Source organism: Balaenoptera musculus, chromosome 10, assembly GCF_009873245.2.
Source record: "Balaenoptera musculus isolate JJ_BM4_2016_0621 chromosome 10, mBalMus1.pri.v3, whole genome shotgun sequence".
NCBI lineage: Eukaryota > Metazoa > Chordata > Mammalia > Artiodactyla > Balaenopteridae > Balaenoptera > Balaenoptera musculus.
Genome location: NC_045794.1, coordinates 12,116,955 through 12,138,795, shown reverse-complemented (window position 1 = coordinate 12,138,795; position 21,841 = coordinate 12,116,955). Strand labels below are relative to the sequence as shown.

The window sequence follows — 21,841 nt, the reverse complement described above, 5'->3', positions numbered from 1 at the left end:
AGTTGCAGCGAGCGGGGGCTACTCTTCGTTGTGGTGTGCGGGCTTCTCATTGCGGTGACTTCTCTTGTTGCAGAGCACAGGCTCTAAGCATGTGAGCTTCAGTAGTTGTGGTCCACGGGCTCAGTAGTTGTGACTCACGGGCTCTAGGGCACAGGCTCAGTAGTTGTGGCGCACAGGCTTAGTTGCTCTGCAGCATGCGGCATCTTCCCAGACCAGGCTTAAACCCGTGTCCCCTGCATTGGCAGACGGATTCTCAACCACTGTGCCACCAGGGAAGCCCCACTGAAATTCTTATATCTGTAATCTGCAAACGTTTGGTGCTGTACATGGAGTCAGTTTCTTTCTATGACCTCAACTTGTATATACAGGTTCACTCCAGCAGATCCAAGTGTAAAAATCTACATGGAAAGAAAAACCTGCAAGGGGAAATTTTACATCCCACACACAGTAAGGGAACATTTCTTGTTTTACTCTTCCAGAGGAATTCTTGCTATTCAAGTCATTTTCTTTGAAGAGAAAGGACAGTTTTTCCTGTACTCACACTATAATTTGATTTTACAGTGTTATCATCTGAAAATTTTTCAGGAACATTGCTATTTCACAAAGTGGATAACCAGCTAATTTAATAGTTGGATTACCATATAAGCCAAAGGTAGAAAAAATATGAGTGAAATAGTATTTTTCCCTTCTTTGAGCATACTTATAATTTTTTTGTGTTTCACATTATAGCAATTTCCTATCTTTGCAAGGAATTAAATTTATACTTCAACAAAACAGCAGAGATATATTTAGTGTGTGTTATGACAGACTGCGGGAGTGGATTGTTAAGGGTAACTTCACTGAGCTCTCACAGTTTTCAAGCACTGCACAAGGTTTGCAGGTAAGACAATGTATATGGGACTAGGGCTACAAAGATGAATAGAATACAAGCCCTGACTTCCCTTTGAGGAGCTTAAAATTCATTGTAGGACCCTGTCATGTAAACAGACAATTTCAGTATTTTGCAGTGAAACCGTGTGTGATTTATGAAAGGGTGTCCTAGGGTTACTATGAGGACACACCAGAGGCATTTAACTCAATATGTGAATTCAGCAAGAGAGTCTTTTCCTTCTTTCAGAAGAAAGAATCCAGTCTTTCCAGAGATGACAGTTTCCTAGATAGTCAGTTGGACCCTGGTGGATAAATGTGCCTGGGGTGGGAAGGGGAAGAGACCTGTGATTGTACCATCAATAGTTGGGGAAAGGGTGTGTGGCACATACGGAGAACAGAAATGCCTGTAACTCAGAGAGGAAGAAGGTGTGCACTACTAAAGAAATAAAACAGAATGCTAAGGGAGTGTTTAAGGAAGGAGAGATAACCTAGTTGGGAAGCTTACTTATGTAATACATAGTGAAGCAGGTGGTATTTGAGATAAGCCTTAAAAGATGTCCAAGGTTGCAATAGACAGAGACAGGAATGCAGAAAAAGAGATTATGCAATTAAATGAGCAAAGGTGTGATGACAAACACTGAAGGACATCTTAGAACAAGTTGTTCAGTTTGGCTAGAGGACTGGTTACATTCAGAGGAAAAGTGAAAGAAAAGAATGGGACAGACAGCTGGGAATATAAGGAAGGGAACTAACATTTAATGAACAACTACTATATTACAGACACTTACTGGGTAGTTTACAAGGATTATCTCATTAAATCTTTACAACACTTTATGTAACAATTGTCATCCTTCACATGCTACAGTGAGGAAATGACTTATCCAGGGTCACATCGCTAATTAGCAAGAATAATAAGAAAAACTACTTTCATGGAACATTTACCATATGCCAACGCTGTGCCTGCTAAGTGTTCACATGCATTATCTTATTTAATCCTCACTACAACTTTATAAACTACTTTCCATCAGCACCCCCATTTTTTTCAGATAAAGAAAATGAGAATCAGAGAAATGGCAGAGATCACTAAGTGACAGAGCAGAATTCAAATTCAGTCCTGCTGACTCCAAAACGCATGCTCTTTTCCACTATCTACTATGTCACCAGAGAATTGGGGATATAAGAGGGATAGGATACTGACTCAATTCAAGCACTGGGCAGCTGTTGTATGTTAGAAAGATGAATAAGATCCAGTGGCTAAGGCCATGGAAGCAACCTAAATGCCCATTGACAGACGAACGGATAAAGAAGATGCGGTACATATATACAATGGAATATTACTCAGCCATGAAAAGGAACAAAATTGGGTCATTTGTAGAGACGTGGATGGACCTAGAGACTGTCATACAGAGTGAAGTCAGTCAGAAAGAGAAAAACAAATATCGTATATTAACGCATATATGTGAAATCTAGAAAAATGGTATACATGAACTGGTTTGCAAGGCAGAAATAGAGACACAGATGTAGAGAACAAATGTATGGACACCAAGGGGGGAAAGTTGGGGGGGATGGGATGAATTGGGAGACTGGGATTGACATATATACACTAATATGTATAAAATAGATAACTAATAAGAACATGCTGTATAAAAAATAAATTTTAAAAAATGAAAAGATCCAGCAGCTAACCTCAGAAACCTCGCAGTCTGGTGGGAGAGCAAGACAAACAAGTGTTCACGCCAGACTCTCCTCCTTACTCATCCCGGACCCCACCCCATATCCATTTCTCCTGCCCTTCTGTTGCTCTCTCAAAACAAAACAAAACATTACATCTTGTTCCCTTTCGTTTCTCTTCCCTTCCTTTTGATCCCATTCTTACTTGCACTCATTTATCTCCTACCAAAAGCCAGAGAAAGCACTCCAATGAAAAATCCCTTCATCCCCTCAACAAAATAAAAATCGCTTTTAAAATTTCATAGTGGCAGGAAAGAAATAATGTAGGATTACAAGAAAGACAGGAAACAGGGAGAATGATAAATTGGAAGAATCAGAGTCAGGGATGTTGCCACCAAGATTCAGACAAGCACTGGTTACAGGACTGTTTAAGTGAACAGCAGTGGTCAGGCTAAATCGCATTTCCACAGGTCATCCCAACCCACCTTTCACTGCAGTATTTTCCATCACAATTCTATCAGGGAGGAGTCAGATGTGGAAACGATCTCTCATTTCACAGCCTGTTCACTTCTTACCTTGATCAGCCGACGTGTTCTGCACTATACTCTCCCTACTATTAACCTGGAAATTTTTCCTTTCTGTCCTCTTCCAACTTTTTCTGAATTTCATCCTATTTCCAGGGTTTGCAGTGACTAGATGATGAAACAAAGGAGAGGAATTGTAGAGTTTCAGATCTCTGCCGCGAGATTTTTCTCCACTGACCAAACCCCGGCTAAAAAGATTGCTTTTTTTTGTCCCAAGGATTTCAAAGCATATCAATGTCCAACTTGAATGAATGAAGTTATTTGACAGCACTGGGAAATGACAGCAGAGAGGGCCAACTGGGAGGTGGTGATTTGAGTGAAATTTTTGCAAGGCATCTTGCTAGTGGTTTTCAAGCTCATGGGTGGACACCCAAACACCAGTCAGCCCTGGAAGAACCACTTTCAAAATAGCATTAAGAACATAGTGTTCCTTCAAACCCTGTATTATATAATTATTTCTCTATCTTGTTTATCTATTCCAAGGATGAAATAATCTAGAAGCACACAATTATAGCAGTCTATTTCAACACATGTTTAGAAAGAGAATTAAACGATTTTTTCAAAAGTCACATAGGCGTTGCGTGGCAGTGTCAGAACTAAATTGAGCTCTTTCAGCTTCCAATTTAGTTCCCATTGGACGAGACCTTGCTGATTCAATCACTCCCACTTTTTGTCTACTCTCCTCTGCTTTGGTCATTCTTAACAATCTATTCCTTGACTATTGGGGGGAAACCAAAATAACACTAAACCAATGGAGTTAAACCTATCTTTTTGGAAATAACATTGTGTGTGTGTGTGTGTGTGTGTGTGTGTGTGTGTATGTTTGTGTGTGTGTACTCCATGACACTACATGCCAGTGATTAATGGAGGTGCTCTACATGTGTTGTCCTATTTAATCCATCCAACAGTCCTGTGAGTCAAGTTTTATAATCCCTAACTGTGTCACTGAGAAACGTGAGGCTCAGGAAATTAAGTAACTGGTTGAATGTCACACGATAACATTCCATTGCATATATATACCACATTCTCTTTATCCAGTCATCTTCTGATAGACATTTAGGTCGTTTCCAAAAGTCACATCCCTCAGCTGGAAGAGTTACTTACCTTCCATGGGACCTTTCTTCAGAATCCAGTCTAGATTATATGATGATTGTCTGAGGAACTATCAAAAGTATGGAGGGAAAACCAAGATGGAATAAAGACAGGGGATTGTCACTCCTTCCAATTTTTTGTTTGTTTGTTTTGTTTGAGAAAACAATAAAAGAACAGGTGAAAAAGATACAGGCTGGAGTACAGAAAGAGTTTGGTAGATTTGAGTTATTCAATAGTTATTCAGCTATTGAGCAGACTTTCTTCTGCTCAATCTATTGCCTAAAGTTAAAATCACTTTAAGAATAATTTAAATTTCCACTTAAATGGAATACCTTTGGATCAGACAGAGGTCCATCCAGATATCTACCTCTGACTGAGGGAGGTCAAAGAGGAACATGTTTTCATTTCTCATGTCAACTTTAAAAGTGGTAACTATTTTTAACTTCTGTTACTAACTAATGATATCATTATTGTGTTTACTTCAATTTTTCTTGAATCATTTGCTGTTGTTTAAAGCTATTGTTCTATCTTCCCTAAAACTACTCTCTATAACTTAAAGCTGTGCTCTCAAGTTCTTGTGTACTGTGATTTGGTGAACAAAGCTATCATCCTGTCCTTTCCCTTCACATCTTTACAAATGCTTAACATACTCCTGCTCTGCTTCCGTCTTACTCAGAGACACCACTTCATCCTTCTCAAATTCTATTTTATCAGTCCTACCTTCAAACCTCCTGTTTCTGCCAGTCACCAATATCTCCTTCAGTTCCTACAAGTTACGTGGCTCCATTTCTTGCAGTTGTAAATCTCCTGAATGTAGGAAGGAATATTTTTATGTTGGTGAGTTGGAATAGTGAAAGGTGAATACAAGGATGTGGCAGAGTGTGGGAAGGCAGTAGAATAGATCTAAAAGGGCCCCTTGCCTTCCAGGTGAGGCCGTGGTACCATGGGAGAAATTCCCCAGACTTTAACTTCACACCTCTCTCAGAGGAAGCAACCAGAGTCTGATGAGAAAAAGGCCAGCCTTTCCCAACTTCATCTCTCTCCAAGATAGGATATGCAGAACCTGTTCTCTCTATTTTGCTTTGAGTTGAAGGAGCATCTTGTAAATTGAACCCAGATTTCCAGTTTTGCTTGGGGTCTAAGTAACTGTAGAAGTTGGCTTTGTAGACACCGTGGAGCCTGTATTCTTTTACCAAACGAGATGACAGTCAGCAAACATGAGTGTTCATAGACTGGGATGAGACTTGGTGATTTCCTGAAGTGAGATGAAAGGTTTTAGGAAGCAACATATTTGAGTTGGAGCTTGTTTGGACAGACAATTTAGTATGCAGAGTGCTGGATAAAGAAATGAGGGACTTTTAGGTTCCAATACCTAATGCATCCCTTTCTCTGATTTTATAAGTCATTTAGCTATCTGGGATTAAGTGGCAATATGCAAATCCTTAATTTGTATTGTCATATTTTAAAGGACATTGAATAAATTATTATGTTAAGTATGTATATCTTTGTATAATTTTATCTTTAGTTCTGAAACTGGGAACTCAAGGATCCCTGTAGACACAATCACACAATTATTTAAGTAAGTATCAGAACATTAGGGAACACTGTGTGATTGTATCAGTGGTTAAAATCATATTCTTCTAAATCACACAGCCCTGTGTTTGAATCCCGTCTTTGCCACTTAACTGCTGTGTGACCTTGGATTAAATATGTAACCTCTTTGAGCCTTAAGTTTCTCATATATAATATGTGAATAATTATACTCAGTATGTAGGACTATTATGGGAAGTAAAGAACACAGTGAATAAAAAGTGATTATCACAGTACTTAGTATGTAGAAAAGACGATGTATGGTATATCAATATTACTTGGATAGTTGTATAATTTTATTTGATATCTGCTATCATATTTTTAAAAATGAAGCTTTTAATAGAAAAGAAAAGGATAGAGGAAATCATCTCTACAGGAAGAATAGAAAAATTACAGCCGTTCTGAACCAGGAGTTCAGCTAACCTCCAGACTTCTTCACCTTTCCCCAGAAGTTTGTGCCCAGGCTTCCCTAGATGCTCTCCCAAACTTGAGTTCAACAAAGATTGATTTTCATTTAGTTCAGCTAAGACAAATTAAGAAAAAGACAGGGATTTGATGCATGGGAAGCTATGTGGATTAATAAATCTGAGATGTAGAATCCATGCAAGGGGCTTCCCTTAAAAGAACAGAACTAACAGGTCGGCACTGTCTCATGAAATTGGCTAGATGTTTCTCAATTCATTGCCTTTTTTTTTTTATAAGCTGACATTCATTTTTAATTATTATTTATTTGTTTATTTATGACTATGTTGGGTCTTCGTTTCTGTGTGAGGGCTTTCTCTAGTTGCGGCAAGCGAGGGCCACTCATCATCGCGGTGCGCGGGCCTCTCACGATCGCGGCCTCTCCTGTTGCAGAGCACAGGCTCCAGACGCGCAGGCTCAGTAGTTGTGGCTCACGGACCCAGTTGCTCCGCGGCATGTGGGATCTTCCCAGACCAGGGCTCGAACCCGTGTCCCCTGCATCGGCAGGCAGATTCTCAACCATTGCGCCACCAGGGAAGCCCAATTCATTGCCTTTTGATGTCCTAGAAAGTGATTTCTGTTTTTTATCTTCAGAAATGCTGCTTCCTAACTCTTCTTTGCCTTTTTCCCTTTACTGGCAAGAGAAAGGGTTTTAGAGCTGCCAGTAAAAGAATAATATGAACTCATAAAACCAACATTTTGTAAATAAAGCTGAATCTCATGGAGCTGAAAGAAAAAACTCTAATGGGAGCCAAGAAAATTTCTCAAAAAGACAGCATGCCTAGCAGTCTGAAAAAGACTTGAGAAAGGATAATAAAGGGCAGAGAGCAGAAGATGTGGAATTGGTGGGGATACATATTAGCTTCATTATTACTGTACCATTATTTTAGTCACAGAAATACTATAGAAGAAGGATAACTCTTTCGGTGTATGTTCCAGGACGTACCGTTCTGAGAAGCTTGTCCCCACAGTAATTCCTGGCAGCTCTGCCAACCTTCCCCCTCCTCCATTCTCTCCCTGAAGTCTGAGCTTCTCATCAGTGTTTTTTGCAATGTTCTGCAAACAAAAGTACTCCTGAGTGCCCATAACAATGTCGCTCCAAAGCCACCCGCCCCGCAGCGGAGAGGTCATGGCGCGAGGCCGCTGCCACAATCGCCGCGAGGTCGGAGCGCGGGGCTGCACCATGGCCTACAGCCAGCAGGAAGGGAAGGATCGAAGCATATTTGTAACCAAAGACCGTGAAACTCCAAGGAACGCGGAGCTGGTGGCCGACGAGCCCAATGATCCGTCCGAGGAGCACGGACTGATCCTGCCCCACGGAGACGACATCAGCTGGAACAGCCCGTGCCTCCGGGGAACGGCCAGCGGCCCGCGCGGGGAACAGTTCAAGGCGGCCTTTCCTGCTTCCACTGCAGCACAGAGGCTGCCAAGGGGTCGGACTGTGTAGACCAGCTCCGCGCCATGCAGGAGCGCATGCAGAAGTACCCGGACCTCTATCCCCAGGAGAAAGAGGAGAAGCCAGAGGATGGATTAGAGGAAACGGCTGCCTCTGAGGCCATGTAACCAGAGAAAAGGAGGGGTCCAGCTAATGAGGGCCCGGGGCGCTGGGCTCCGGCCTCCTTCAGAGCGTGTGAACCTCTCCAAGAAAGTGTCTCTCCCTCTGTTGTTCTGTGCACTGTAATGTACACAATAACTTGTTGTGCTGATCAGGGGTCTTGGCCCCTTGACATCTACACTGAAAAATGGGTTGTATGAACGTGTGTCTCACATGAAGCTATCAGCGAATGTAGCTGCCGCTTTTGAATTCTCTTCTCAGATTGTCCTGAATTTTGCCGCTTTGAAATAATGTGCTGAATAATCTCAGCAACCAATAATCATTATCTGGGAGTGTCTCTTGTGAGTGAGCTGACTTATTCTGATTCATTGTATCCCTTTTAGTGGATCTGATACCCAGTTGGAAAGTGAAATAGAAACAAAACATCTTCCTTTAAAAATACTGGAGTCGGGCCATTCCTTGTAGAAGAGGCAGGATGATCAGACCTTGAGTATTTGAGGAAGCACTATGCTTCATTTCTGATATATTTTGGTTTCCAGTTTGCATTGAGCTCCAGGTTTTCTACGTTTGGAAAACAGAGCTTTGGACCCTCTGAGTGACTCCTTTGTAAGTGAAGAGAAAGGCTGGTTTTTTCTGTTCTTGTTATTCCGAAAGCCCAGGTTTGGGGTCTGTGTTCACACTGGCTCTGTCTCAGCCTCTTCAGATGCAATGTTCTTGAAAGGTGGGGACCTAATCATTACCAAAGTAGCACCCGAGAGAGGAAACGGTGTCAATTAAAAGGAAAACATGATTTTTACCTGAAAAAAAAAAAGCCAGTCTGATGAGAAAACACATCACTTGGTCTTCTCTAGGGCCAGCTGGCTGCCTAAACAAATGTCTATAGAAGAAGGGCCACTGATTAAATTTGTGATCTGAGAACACACTTTATTCATGAGAGTAGGATCCATATCTGCATTTTTCTCCACTATATTTCCAGCTTAGTGTTGGCACATAGTAAATGCTCAATAAATTTGTAAGACAGATTCATGGATGGATGGATGGATGGATGATGGATGACTAAAAACATGAAGCTACTTCTGGCTCTGAAGTTGTGGCCATGCTTGTCTTTTCCTCCTGAGACAGGTGGAATAGGAGATCTTGTATTTCTCTATAGCTTCTGTTGCCTGCATTATGCCATACTGCCCATCACGCATGAGGAAATTCCTGTACAAACTAAAAAAAAAACTGGTAATCATATCACTGTCTCTCTCATATCTTTGTTGTCACTTCTGGGAGTGTCTTCAAATACCCTCTTCACGAAAGAATACTTTTCTTGGACTTCCCTGGTGGCACAGTGGTTAAGAATCCGCCTGCCAATGCAGGGGACATGGGTTCGAGCCCTGGTCCGGGCAGATCCCACGTGCCACGGAGCAACTAAGACTGTGAGCCACAACTACTGAGCCTGTGCTCTATAGCCCGAGAGCCACAACTACTGAACCTGCATGCCACAACTGCTGAAGCCCGAGCGCCTAGAGCCCGTGCTCCATAACAAAAGAAGCCACCCAATGAGAAGCCCATGAACTGCAATGAAGAGCAGCGTCCTCTCGCCACAACTAGAGAAAGCCCACACGCAACAATGAAGAGCCAACACAGCCAAAAATAAATTAATTAATTAATTAATTTTTTAAAAAGAATACTTTTCTTGAGTAGTAAGGGGGAAATATCTGTATAACTGGTTTTCATAATTACCTAAAATCCAAATGTAAGTTAAAGCTTCATGTGGTCTAGTCTTTACAAGATATACAAATTTTAAAAATACAAACTAGCAGGCAACATTAATTAAAAACGATTTCAAAATTTTTTGGCTATTCTTAAACAATCTTTTACTATCTAAAACAATACAATTCATAACTAAAGCCATTCTGACTTGTCTTTTCCCATGTCTTACTCTCAACGTCTCACATCCCACAGCTGCCTGAAAGTTTTTCTGTCCACAGCTCAAATCTCTACCTAAAACTCCCCCATCCAACAAACCAAGTCTACAAAGCTCTTCCCATTTCTCTCCCTCCACTTTTTATCTACCACCATTTTTTCTCTCTCTCTTCTCTCTGATGAGTTGATCTTGGCCTTTTTTGATACAAAGGCCCCATCAGGGGATTCCCTGGTGGCGCAGGGGTTAGGAATCCACCTGCCAATGCAGGGGACATGGGACCATGAGCCCTGGTCCAGGAAGATCAAACATGTCACAGAGCAACTAAGCCCACACACCACAACTACTGAGCCTGAGCTCTACAGCCAACGTGCCACAACTACTGAGCCTGCATGCCACAACTACTGAAGCCCATGTGCCTAGAGCCCATGCCCCGCAACAAGAGAAGACACTGCAATGAGAAGCCCACAAACCACAAGGAAGAGTAGTCCCTCCGCAATGCAACTAAAGAAAGCCCGCGTGCAGCAATGAAGACCCATTGCAGCCAAAAAAAAAAAGGACACATTGGGTTAGTTCAACTCCTCTTCATAAGAATACATGGCTGGAGAGAGCCTGAGGGAAGTCCAGATCATATACAGTTTGACAGAACATGCCGTATGGCTGACAGGGTCTTGGTGCTCCGGCCGGGTGTCAGGCCTCAGCCTCGTAGGTGGGAGAGCCAAGTTGAGGACATTGGTCCACCAGAGACCTCCCAGACCCTTGTAATATCAAACAGCAAAAGCTCTCCCAGAGATCTCAATGCTAAGACCCAGCTCCACTCAATGACCAGCAAGTTCCAGTGCTGGACACCCCATGCCAAGAAACTAGCAAGACAGGAACACAACCCCAGCCATTAGCAGAGAGGCTGCCTAAAATCATAATAAGTTCACAGACACCCCAAAACACAGCACCAGATGCGGTCCTGCCCACCAGAAAGACAAGATCCAGCCTCATCCACCAGAACACAAGCACCAGTCTCCTCCACCAGGAAGACTACACAACCCACTGAACCAACCTTACCCACTGGGGGCAGACACCAAAAACAACAGGAAGTACAAACCTGCAGCCTGCGAAAAGGAGACCACAAATGCAGTAAGTTAAGCAAAATGAGAAGACTGAGAAATACACAGCAGATGAAGGAGGAAAGTAAAAACCCACCAGACCAAACAAATGAAGAGGAAATAGGCAGTCTACCTGAAAAAGTATTCAGAGAAATGATAGTAAAGATGATCCAAAATCTTGGAAATAGAATGGAGAAAATACAAGAAATGTTTAACAAGGACCTAGAAGAACTAAAGAGCAAACAAACAATGATGAAAAACACAATAAATGAAATTTAAAATTCTCTAGAAGGAATCAAAAGCAGAATAACTGAAGCAGAAGAATGGATAAGTGAGCTGGAAGATAAAATAGTGGATATAACTACCACAGAGCAGAATAAAGAAAAAAGAATGAAAATAATTGAGGACAGTCTCAGAGACCTCTGGGACAACATTAAACACACTAACATTTGAATTATAGGGGTCCCAGAAGAAGAAGAGAAAAAGAAAGGGACTGAGAAAATACTTGAGGAGATTACACTTGAAAACTTCCCTAATATGGGAAAGGAAATAGTCAATCAACTCCAGGAAACACAGAGAGTCCAATACAGGATAAATCCAAGGAGAAACATGCCAAGACACATATTAATCAAACTATCAAAAATTAAATACAAAGAAAAAATATTAAAAGCAGCAAGGGAAAAGCAACAAATAATATACATGGGAATCCCCATAAGCTTAACAGCTGATTTTTCAACAGAAATTCTGCAAGCCAGAAGGGTGTGGCAGGATATATTTAAAGTGATGAAAGGAAAAAACCTACAACCAAGGGTACTCTACCCAGCAAGGATCTCATTCAGATTCAACAGAGAAATTAAAACCTTTACAGACAAGCAAAAACTAAGAGAATTCAGCACCACCAAACCAGCTTTACAACAAATGTTAAAGGAACTTCTCTAGGCAGGAAACACAGGAGAAGGAAAAGACCTACAATAGCAAACTCAAAACAATTAAGAAAATAGTAATAGGAACATACATATCAATAATTACATTAAATGTAAATAGATTAAATGCTCCAACCAGAAGACATAGACTGGCTGAATGGATACAAAAACAAGACCGCATATATACTGTCTACAAGAGACCCACTTCAGACCTAGGGACACATACAGACTGAAAGTGAGGGGATAGAAAAAGATATTCCATGCAAATGGAAATCAAAAGAAAGCTGGATTAGCAATTCTCATATCAGACAAAACAGACTTTAAAATAAAGACTCTTACAAGAGACAAAGAAGGACACTACATAATGATCAAGGGATCAATCGAAGAAGAGGATATAACAATTGTAAATATTTATGCATCCAACATGAGGCACCTCAATACATAAGGCAAATGCTAAGAGCCATAAAAGGGGAAATCGACAGTAACACAAACATAATAGGGGACTTTAACACCCCACTTTCACCAATGGACAGATCATCCAAAATGAAAATAAATAAGGAAACACAAGATTTAAATGATACATTAAATAAGATAGACTTTTACTGATATTTATAGGACATTCTATCCAAAAACAGCAGATTACAGTTTCTTCTCAAGTGCTCGTGGAATATTCTCCAGGATAGATCATATCTTGGGTCACAAATCAAGCCTTGGTAAATTTAAGAAATTGAAATGATATCAAATATCTTTTCCAACCACAATGCTATGAGACTAGATATCAATGACAAGAAAAAATCTGTAAAAAATACAAACATATGGAGGCTAAACAATACACTACTAAATAACCAATAGATTACTGAAGAAATCAAAGAGGAAATCAAAAAATACCTAGAAACAAATCACAATGAAAACACGACGACCCAAAACCTATGGGATGCAGCAAAAGCAGTTCTAAGAGGGAAGTTTATAGCAATACAATCCTACCTCAAAAAACAAGAAACATCTCAAATAAATAACCTAACCATACATCTAAAGCAATTAGAGAAAGAAGAACAAAAAAAAAAAAAACAAAGTTAGCAGAAGGAAAGAAATCATAAAGATCAGATCAGAAATAAATGAAAAAGAAATGAAGGAAACAATAGCAAAGATCAATAAAACTAAAAGCTGCTTCTTTGAGAAGATAAACAAGATTGATAAACCATTAGCCAGACTCATCAAGAAAAAAAGGGAGAAGACTCAAATCAATAGAATTAGAAATGAAAAAGAAGAAGTAACAACTGACACTGCAGAAATACAAAGGATCATAAGAGATTACTACAAGCAACTATATGCCAATAAAATGGACAACCTGGAAGAAATGGATAAATTCTTAGAAAAGCACAACCTTCCGAGACTGAACCAGGAAGAAATAGAAAATATAAACAGACCAATCACAAGCACTGAAATTGAAACAGTGATTAAAAATCTCTCAACAAACAAAAGCCCAGGACCAGGTAGATTCACAGGCAAATTCTATCAAACATTTAGAGAAGAGCTAACACCTATCCTTATCAAACTCTTCCAAAATATAGCAGGGGAGGAACACGCCCAAACTCATTCTACGAGGCCACCATCACCCTGATACCAAAACCAGACAAAGATGTCACAAAAAAAAGAAAAACACAGGACAATATCACTGATGAACATAGATGCAAAAATCCTCCACATAATACTAGCAAACAGAATCCAACAGCACATTTAACAGATCATACACCATGATCAAGTGGGGTTTATCCCAGGAATGCAAGGATTCTTCAATATACACAAATCAATCAATGTGATAAACCATATTAAAAAATTGAAGGATAAAAACCATATGGTCATCTCAATAGATGCAGAAAAACTTTCAACAAAATTCAACACCAATTTATGATAAAAAAACCCTCCAGAAAGTGGGCATAGAGGGAACTTATCTCAAGATAATAAAGGCCATGTATGACAAACCAGCAGCCAACATCATTCTCAATGGTGAAAAACTGAAACCATTTCCACTAAGATCAGGAACAAGACAAGGTTGCCCACTCTCACCACTATTATTCAACATAGTTTTGGAAGTTTTAGCCACAGCAATCAGAGAAGAAAAAGAAATAAAAGGAATCCAAATCGGAAAAGAAGTAAAACTGTCACTGTTTGCAGGTGACATGATACTATACATAGAGAATCCTAAAGATGCTACCAGAAAACTACTAGAGCTAATCAATGAATTTGGTAAAGTAGCAGGATACAAAATTAATGCACAGAAATCTCTTGCATTCCTATACACTAATGATGAAAAATCTGAAAGAAATTAAGGAAGCACTCCCATTTACCATTGCAACAAAAAGAATAAAATACCTAGGAATAAACCTACCTAAGGAGACAAAAGACCTGTATGCAGAAAACTGTAAGACACTGGTGAAAGAAATTAAAGGTGATACAAACAGATGGAGAGGTATACCATGTTCTTGGACTGGAAGAATCAACATTGTGAAGATGACTGTACTACCCAAAGCAATCTACAGACTCAGTGCAATCCCTATCAAATTACCAATGGCATTTTTCACGGAACTAGAACAAAAAAAAATTCACAATTTGTATGGAAACACAAAAGACCCCGAATAGCCAAAGCAATCTTGAGAAAGAAAAACGGAGCTGGAGGAATCAGGCTCCCTGACTTCAGACTATACTACAGAGCTACAGTAATCAAGACAGTATGGTACTGGCACAAAAAACAGAAATATAGATCAATGGAACAAGATAGAAAGCCCAAAGATAAACCCAAGCACATGTGGTCACCTTATCTTTGATAAAGGAGGCAAGAATATACAATGGAGAAAAGACAGCCTTTTCAATAACTGGTACTGGGAAAACTGGACAGCTACATGTAAAAGAATGAAATTAGAACACTCCCTAACACCATACACAAAAATAAACTCAAAATGGATTAAAGACCTAAATGTAAGGCCAGACACTTAGAGCAAAACATAGGCAGAATAGTCTATGACATAAATCACAGCAGATCCTTTTTGACCCACCTCCTAGAGAAATGGAAATAAAAACAAAAATAAGCAAATGGGACCTAATGAAACTTAAAAGCTTTTGAACAGCAAAGGAAACCATCAACAAGACGAAAAGACAACCCTCAGAATGGGAGAAAATATTTGCAAATGAAGCAACTGACAGAGGATTAATCTCCAAAATTTACAAGCAGCTCTTGCAGCTCAATATCAAAAAAACAAACAACCCAATCCAAAAATGGGCAGAAGACCTAAAGAGACATTTCTCCAAAGAAGATATACAGATTGCCAACAAACACATTGCCAAAATCACATGATTAGTGATGCTCAACATAGAGAAATTCAAATCAAAACTACAATGAGGTATCACCTCACACCAGTCAGACTGGCCATCATCAAAAGCTCTACAAACAATAAATGCTGGAGAGGGTGTCAAGAAAAGGGAACCCTCTTGTTGGTGGGATTGTAAATTGATACAGCCACTATGGAGAACAGTATGGAGGTTCCTTAAAAATCTAAAAATAGAACTGCCATACGACCCAGCAATCCCACTACTGGGCATATACCCTGAGAAAACCATAATTCAAAAAGAGTCATGTACCACGATGTTCATTGCAGCACTATTTACAATAGCCAGGACATGGAAGCAACCTAAGTGTCCATTGACAGATGAATGGATAAAGAAGATGTGGAACATAGATACAGTGGAATATTACTCAGCCATAAGAAGAACCAAAACTGAGTTATTTGTAGTGAGGTGGATGGACCTAGAGACTGTCATACAGAGTCAACTAATCAGAAAGAGAAAAACAAATACCATATGATAACAGATATATATGGAATCTAAAAAAAAAAAAAAAAGGTTATGAAGAACCTAGGGGCAGGACAGGAATAAAGACGCAGACATAGAGAATGGACTTGAGGATACGGGGAGGGGGAAAGGTAAGCTGGGACAAAGTGAGAGAGTGGCATGGACATATATACACTACCAAATGTAAAGCAGATAGCTAGTGGGAAGCAGCCGCATAGCACAGGGAGATCAGCTCGGTGCTTTGTGACCACCTAGAGGGGTGGGATATGGAGGGTGGGAGGGAGATGCAAGAGGGAGAAGATATGGGGATATATGTATACGTATAGCTGATTCACTTTGTTATACAGCAGAAACTAACACACAATTGTAAAGCAATTACACTCCAATAAAGATGTTAAAAAAAAAAAAGAATACGTGGCTGGAGTTGACACATACAAAATTGTCTTTGAGACTCAGAGTGATACGGGAGGAGAGAAAAGGAAGAGCCCTGAATTCTCACAGATGTTAATCATTTTTACAAATCATATATAAATGGGATTGAGCATAGGAGAACCCAGGCATAGATGGAAACATTGGAAAGGAGAGATAAGAGACTCGTGAGAGATAGTTTCCGAAAGAAAGTGTTAGCCTTACAAAAAGCAAGATGATAAAGAGAGATGCGTAAACGTTTAGGAAAACCAGTGGAAGCAATATTTAAGATAACTTGTGGAAAAGGTGAAGCTTAAATTGGAAAGACAAATGTAAGATTTTCAAGTTTGGACTTAGCGAATGTAAAACTAAACAATTGTGAGGTCAGAAGGCTGACAGAGCACAGACGCCATGTGCATTTGGGAGTAGAGGGGACTGCTAGAACCGACTGGAGAAAGACAGAGCTAGTGTACATTACGAAGCATGTGTTTGTAGCTGGAGAAGAGAGAATCCTCTTTAATTCTGGAGATGGGATGGGGGTGAGAGGTGAGTAGCCTACTCTTTTTAGGGTGAAACATTGGAATTAAACTTGTTTCAAATCATAATGATTGGGGGTTAGTGATTAAGTTGAGTACATATAAAATGCTATATGAACAAGCCATGGCTAGCTTGTTCCCCCAAAACCATGCCATGTAGTAAACTGGCTTTTGCAAATATAATGATCTGGATGATTTATCTTGGAAAAAGGGCACAGAAGCCAACACTGAGAGCAAATTTGTGATTTAAAGAGGAAAACAACCCCCAGTCTTGTGAGTATAAATTGTGATAGTTGAATTTATCAAAGGTGATCATACATTGTCTTCTTTCTGAGGTCTTTTTTAAGATTTTATCCCAAAGAGTATATCTCAATATGAAAAAATCTGGGGGGAAAACCTGAATTTTATTGGTCCCTTAGAACTCAGTAATCCTTCAGACTACACCTGAGTTTTTCCTTTAACAGGAAATCCTTTATTATTTATAAAAGCTCTTCACAGGTTGGGGTTTGGGAGGGTAAGTCCATTCCAATAAGACAAAAAGAATGAGGCATGAGGCCCCACCTAGTTGTTCATCACCGCTCTTAGCAATAAATCTTTTTTTATTGAAAAGTACATCCACCCACCCTCATCCCAGCCCTTTTGCTGATCCAGCCCAAGTTAGAGGTCCTGCAACTTTACCTCTTCTACAATCTGCTGCTCTGTGATGCAAGTCTATTTGTCTGCCAGGAAGACTCTTTGGTACCCAGGCGACAGAGACACATCTGATAGAAAAGGTTTTCTGATTGCCCAAGAGGCTAAAAAATAAAAGACCTCTGTCTACAAGACAACCAGAGACACCAAATTGCAATCTTCCTCCTAAAAGAAAAGAAACAGTGCCACTGGCTCTGATGGTACAGTGGAGGTGTGTGTTTGTGAAAATCTGTGTTGGAGGATACAGGACAGCTAAAGAGCAAAGCGAATAGTAAGTAGTTCTTACTTACCTCCTTAGGGACTGTCTTGGTTGTCTCTAGGTCACCTGCATCACCTAGCAGGGTACCTTGCATCTCACTGGCCACTCACTAAAAGCATATTGAATTAGTTCATTATCAAGACAGTGCCTTCAGAAAATGCAAGATGGGTACCTTCATATCCTTGCTGCACTTTAGATGAGTGATATCCAGCCTGAGAGAGCATCAGGGCACAGGTGTGAGCTCAACTCACAAAACTGGATGGGCAAGTTGCTACGGAGCCAATTGAGGAAACAGAACTCAGGGGGTCCCTGGCCATCTCTGACTTGAGCACCTGGAAAGATGCATCAGGCTATATCATCAGGCGAACACCCAATTGGTTAGGATTAATAGTTCAGCCCTACTGGAAAAATAATTCTAAATTAGTGCCAGTATAGGAAGTGAAGTCCTTTCTCCCCCAGAACCTCTCATCCATCCATCAGGGGAGCAAACAGAACACTATGGCTCTGTTTATGGACCAGACCTGAAAGACCCAAAGTCAGAGCCAAGAGGGCAGACCAGAGAAGGAATTAGAAAGGCAAACATGTGTTTGTGGCAACTCCCTTCTCCGTGGACCTGTGCCAGCTCTGACCCAGACATAGGGTGGCCACAACTTGTGTACCAGGGCAGCAGCTGCTGTAGCACAGTCGGGTCCAGAAGTGAGGGAAAACTGTTCACCCGGAGTAGATAATATCCGTAAGGAATGAATATTTGGGAAAAGTCCCAGTGCTAGTTGAGTGCCAACAAGTCCCCACCTTCTCCGGCCCCCTCCCGCTGGTTCCTCCCCTTTCAGCTGCTCTGATTCTTATAAAAACTCCACAGCCTTTCACCAGCAGCCTGTAGGAGCCTCTCTCTCCACCGCTGCTGCGCAAGACAGTGAGAGCGACCCGGAGACACCATGAAGAGCCTTCTCCTTCTCTCCATCCTGGCTGCCTTGGCTGTGGCAGCTCTGTGTTATGGTGAGAACTTTCTCCTGCCGTTTCTTTGTTTTTTTCTTTTCTGCCTCTGACTTCAGTTTACATGGATTTTTCCTCTCCCTCCTCCTCTTCTTCCCCCTTTCTCTATTATAATCTTAGAGGACCATGAATTTAACATTTCCCAAGCCCTTTGAACACTGATCTGTTCCATCAAGTCTTTTTTATATCCTCAATATCCAGACTATTGTAAGTAACTTAGCAGGCAAGTTCTTTCTATGGTAAGTCACTCTATACTTGGAAATTCTGCTGTTTCAGAAAGAAGATATCAACTTCCCAGCCCCTAAGCTCTCATTTTTTAAGGATGTTTGTTTAGACTTTGATAACAGTTGGTTAAGGGTATTGGTTGAATCACTCCCCTTTAAGAGATTCAGTTTTCACATGAAGTTTTATGTATACCTCTCTCTAAGAGCAAGACAGTCTCCCGAACTTCCGATATTTCTTCAGTGAATGAATTGAAAAATAAAGTTTTACACTTAAAGAACCTCAGAGAAAAATCGAGTTCTTAGTTTCTATTGTTAAAAGACAAATCTTGCTTGGTTTCTATGTGTTGTTAAATATATCTGTGTCTGTTCAAAGCTAATGAAAGGAAATCTGAAGCAAAATTATTTTTAGATCATTCAGTCTTATGCTTCAATTATCTGGATATTCCAGGTATTCTTGAGCTAAATTATATTAATAACCATCTGTATTTTGCTTCTTACTCTTGAAATTATTCACCAGTTTTCTGTGTCAGAAGATTTGGTTTCTTCACCTTCTTTTTAACTTTTCAAGCATATTCACTTGCTTACAAACATGAGCTTCTTATTGCCAGATTTACCTGCTGTGCCCAGGAGGGTGGTAGAAAGAAGAGAACTGTTGCTTTGGTATCATCTAAGTTCTTTCTCTGAACTGGCATTGTTCCCAGTGTGAGATGTCAGCTGAAGCCAGTGGTTTCTGTGGCTGTCAATTTAACACAGGTTCTTAAGAGGCTTTCAGAACCTCTTAGAAACTTGTCTTGGGAAAGCCAAGCTAAGCCATCTGCCCAGCCTGCCTGGAGAAACTTTCCTGTTTTCTAGGCCCTTTGTCCCTTCCTTGGCCCTGCTCTCAGACAGGTCCCAAATTAATCAAGGAAGGCTCTCTGGAGCCTTGTGTGCAGCGCTTAAATTGTCTTATTTCTCAAGACTAAAGACTTCATAGCCCTTGGGAAATTTTAGGCAATACCACGGCCACCAGCTCCTTCAACACCGGAAAAACTAAAGAGTAGAGTAATCCCAACAAGGACAGAGCTAGAGAAACAACTTATAAATCCTAAATGCCTGAAATTTGTAATAACCACACTGCTAAATATATTTCTCCCATCTTTTTGGTTCTTCCCTCCCCTTCCTTCCCTATATTTAGACTGTTGCGGTGCGTGAAAGGTAACAATAAAATGGGTCTTTTTTTTAAATTCCAGAATCTTATGAAAGCATGGAATCCTATGAAATCAGTAAGTGAATATTTGACTTCCTTATTGAAATCTCATGTATTGAAGAATCTCTCCCAATTCTTAAATAGACAAAAAGGTAATATATTTAACAGGGAGGGAAAAGAGGGTCTCTTTTGGAAAACTAAAGTAAATTTAAAAATTCAACTATAAAAAAATCACCAGATGAGCAATTTTTTAAGTTTGAAATAGTGTAAGATGGCAAGTATACTTTCAACATACTTAGAAGCCATAAAATCTCATTTGGGAATTTTAAGTCGGTACCACATCAACCACACAGATGGAAAACAAGGAGTAATGACAAATGACAAAGTACAGAATTGGAGGCCGAGTCCGCTGGGAGACCACAGGCATCAGCAGTTGGATGTTATCAAATATCAACTTATAAAGACTGAGTATAGGAATAAATAGCATATCACTCTCATCTTTAATTTGTTCATTATTTTTATGATGTTTAAACTGTTCATTTACTGGAAATCTAAAATTATGCTTAACAAGGCCTCAGGACAGAGAGAATTTCTCCTCACAGGAATAAAAAACACACTGAGTAGGAATACCAAAATCGGGTATTTGATCAGGCAGTTTATGAAATCTGCTTTATCTACCCATTTAATTTTCGCAGATCTCTAGTTACAAGAAATGCATGAATGAATGAGCTTTCAAATATGTTTGTGTCAGAGAATATTCATGGAAATATTTTCAACGATTGTTTCCCTAAAACTGCACTTATTTTCTGTTTTAAGATCCCTTCATTAACAGGAGAAATGCTAATATCTTTATATCCCCGCAACAGAGATGGAGGGTGAAAGCCCAGGAGAGGTAGGTGACACAACTTGATGGGGGAGGTCATCTTTCCCAGATCTGAATGGAGTGAGAAATGGGTTTTTCTCCATCATATATATTATTTCTAATTATATTCCCAAATCAAAGAATTTAAAAACAATGTACAGAAAACAACTGAATTTCTAGAAGACTATTTTGTGAAAGGCCCAGAAAGGAGAGGGAGGGAGGAGGAAAAGGAGGACAGAAAGAAAATTTCTATTTTCATTAAAAAAGAAAATCCCTGTTCCACCTTTCCTCCCTGTTCTACAAGTATCTCTTCATATTGGGTGATGAATGAGATCTCTCTACGATATTTTCTTATTCTTTTTTTTTTTTCTTTTCCTTTTTCTCATTTCTCCACTTTCTTTATGCCTCTCAATTCGGGCCTCTTTTTTTTCACTTTCTAGAATCCGCGAACACAGCAAACCTGCATATGAGATCAACAGGGAAGCTTGTGATGACTTCAAACTTTGCGAACGCTATGCCATGCTTTATGGATACAATGCTGCTTACAATCATTATTTCCGGCAGCGCCCAGGGGCCAAATGAGATTGGAAAAAGTTTCTTTCCAGAGCCTGGTGCCTGGTTTTGTATTCCCTTGCAGTAGCATCACTGAACTATATAGACACATACGAATTGCTTAATTGTTCCTTAAATGTTCTTGTCTGGCTGCACTCCTCTTTCCTGCCCCCAGTTGAAAAGCAATGAAAGTGCAGTGGAGTGAAGGTCAAAGGGAAGTTAAGATGTGTGATTATTCCATAATAAACTTCTGGTTGGATACTTACATTTTGTGAGTCTGATTTCTTCTGGGAAAATACTGAAATAGTTCAATCAAGGCCCACCTAGCCCAGAACAGTAGATTCTGCTAATCGTGTTCTAATGTTGATTAGAAGCATAAGTGCATAGGAAGAACAAATCTTAGAAGGCACTCACTCACCCATAACTTGTCTAGACTCTCTCTACCTTGGGATCAGTGAATCACTGCTTCCTATTATATGTTTTCCAGGATTTTCAAACATCATAGATGATCAGTCATATGATTTTCCTG

The 21,841-nt window shown here is 40.1% G+C and overlaps 1 protein-coding gene and 1 pseudogene across 1 annotated transcript; both read left to right on the top strand.

Moving 5' to 3' along the window:
- Positions 1 to 7,452: 7,452 nt before the first annotated feature.
- LOC118902027 lies at positions 7,453 to 7,832 on the top strand (annotated as a pseudogene).
- A 10,529-nt stretch (positions 7,833 to 18,361) lies between these two features.
- Positions 18,362 to 21,577, top strand: LOC118901535 (matrix Gla protein). The gene is made up of 4 exons (XM_036864724.1): positions 18,362 to 18,491; positions 19,942 to 19,974; positions 20,715 to 20,790; positions 21,201 to 21,577. Exons 1-4 carry the CDS (start codon positions 18,431 to 18,433, stop codon positions 21,340 to 21,342), a joined length of 312 nt encoding a protein of 103 aa, XP_036720619.1. The 5' UTR covers positions 18,362 to 18,430; the 3' UTR covers positions 21,343 to 21,577.
- The last annotated feature ends 264 nt before the right edge of the window (positions 21,578 to 21,841 follow it).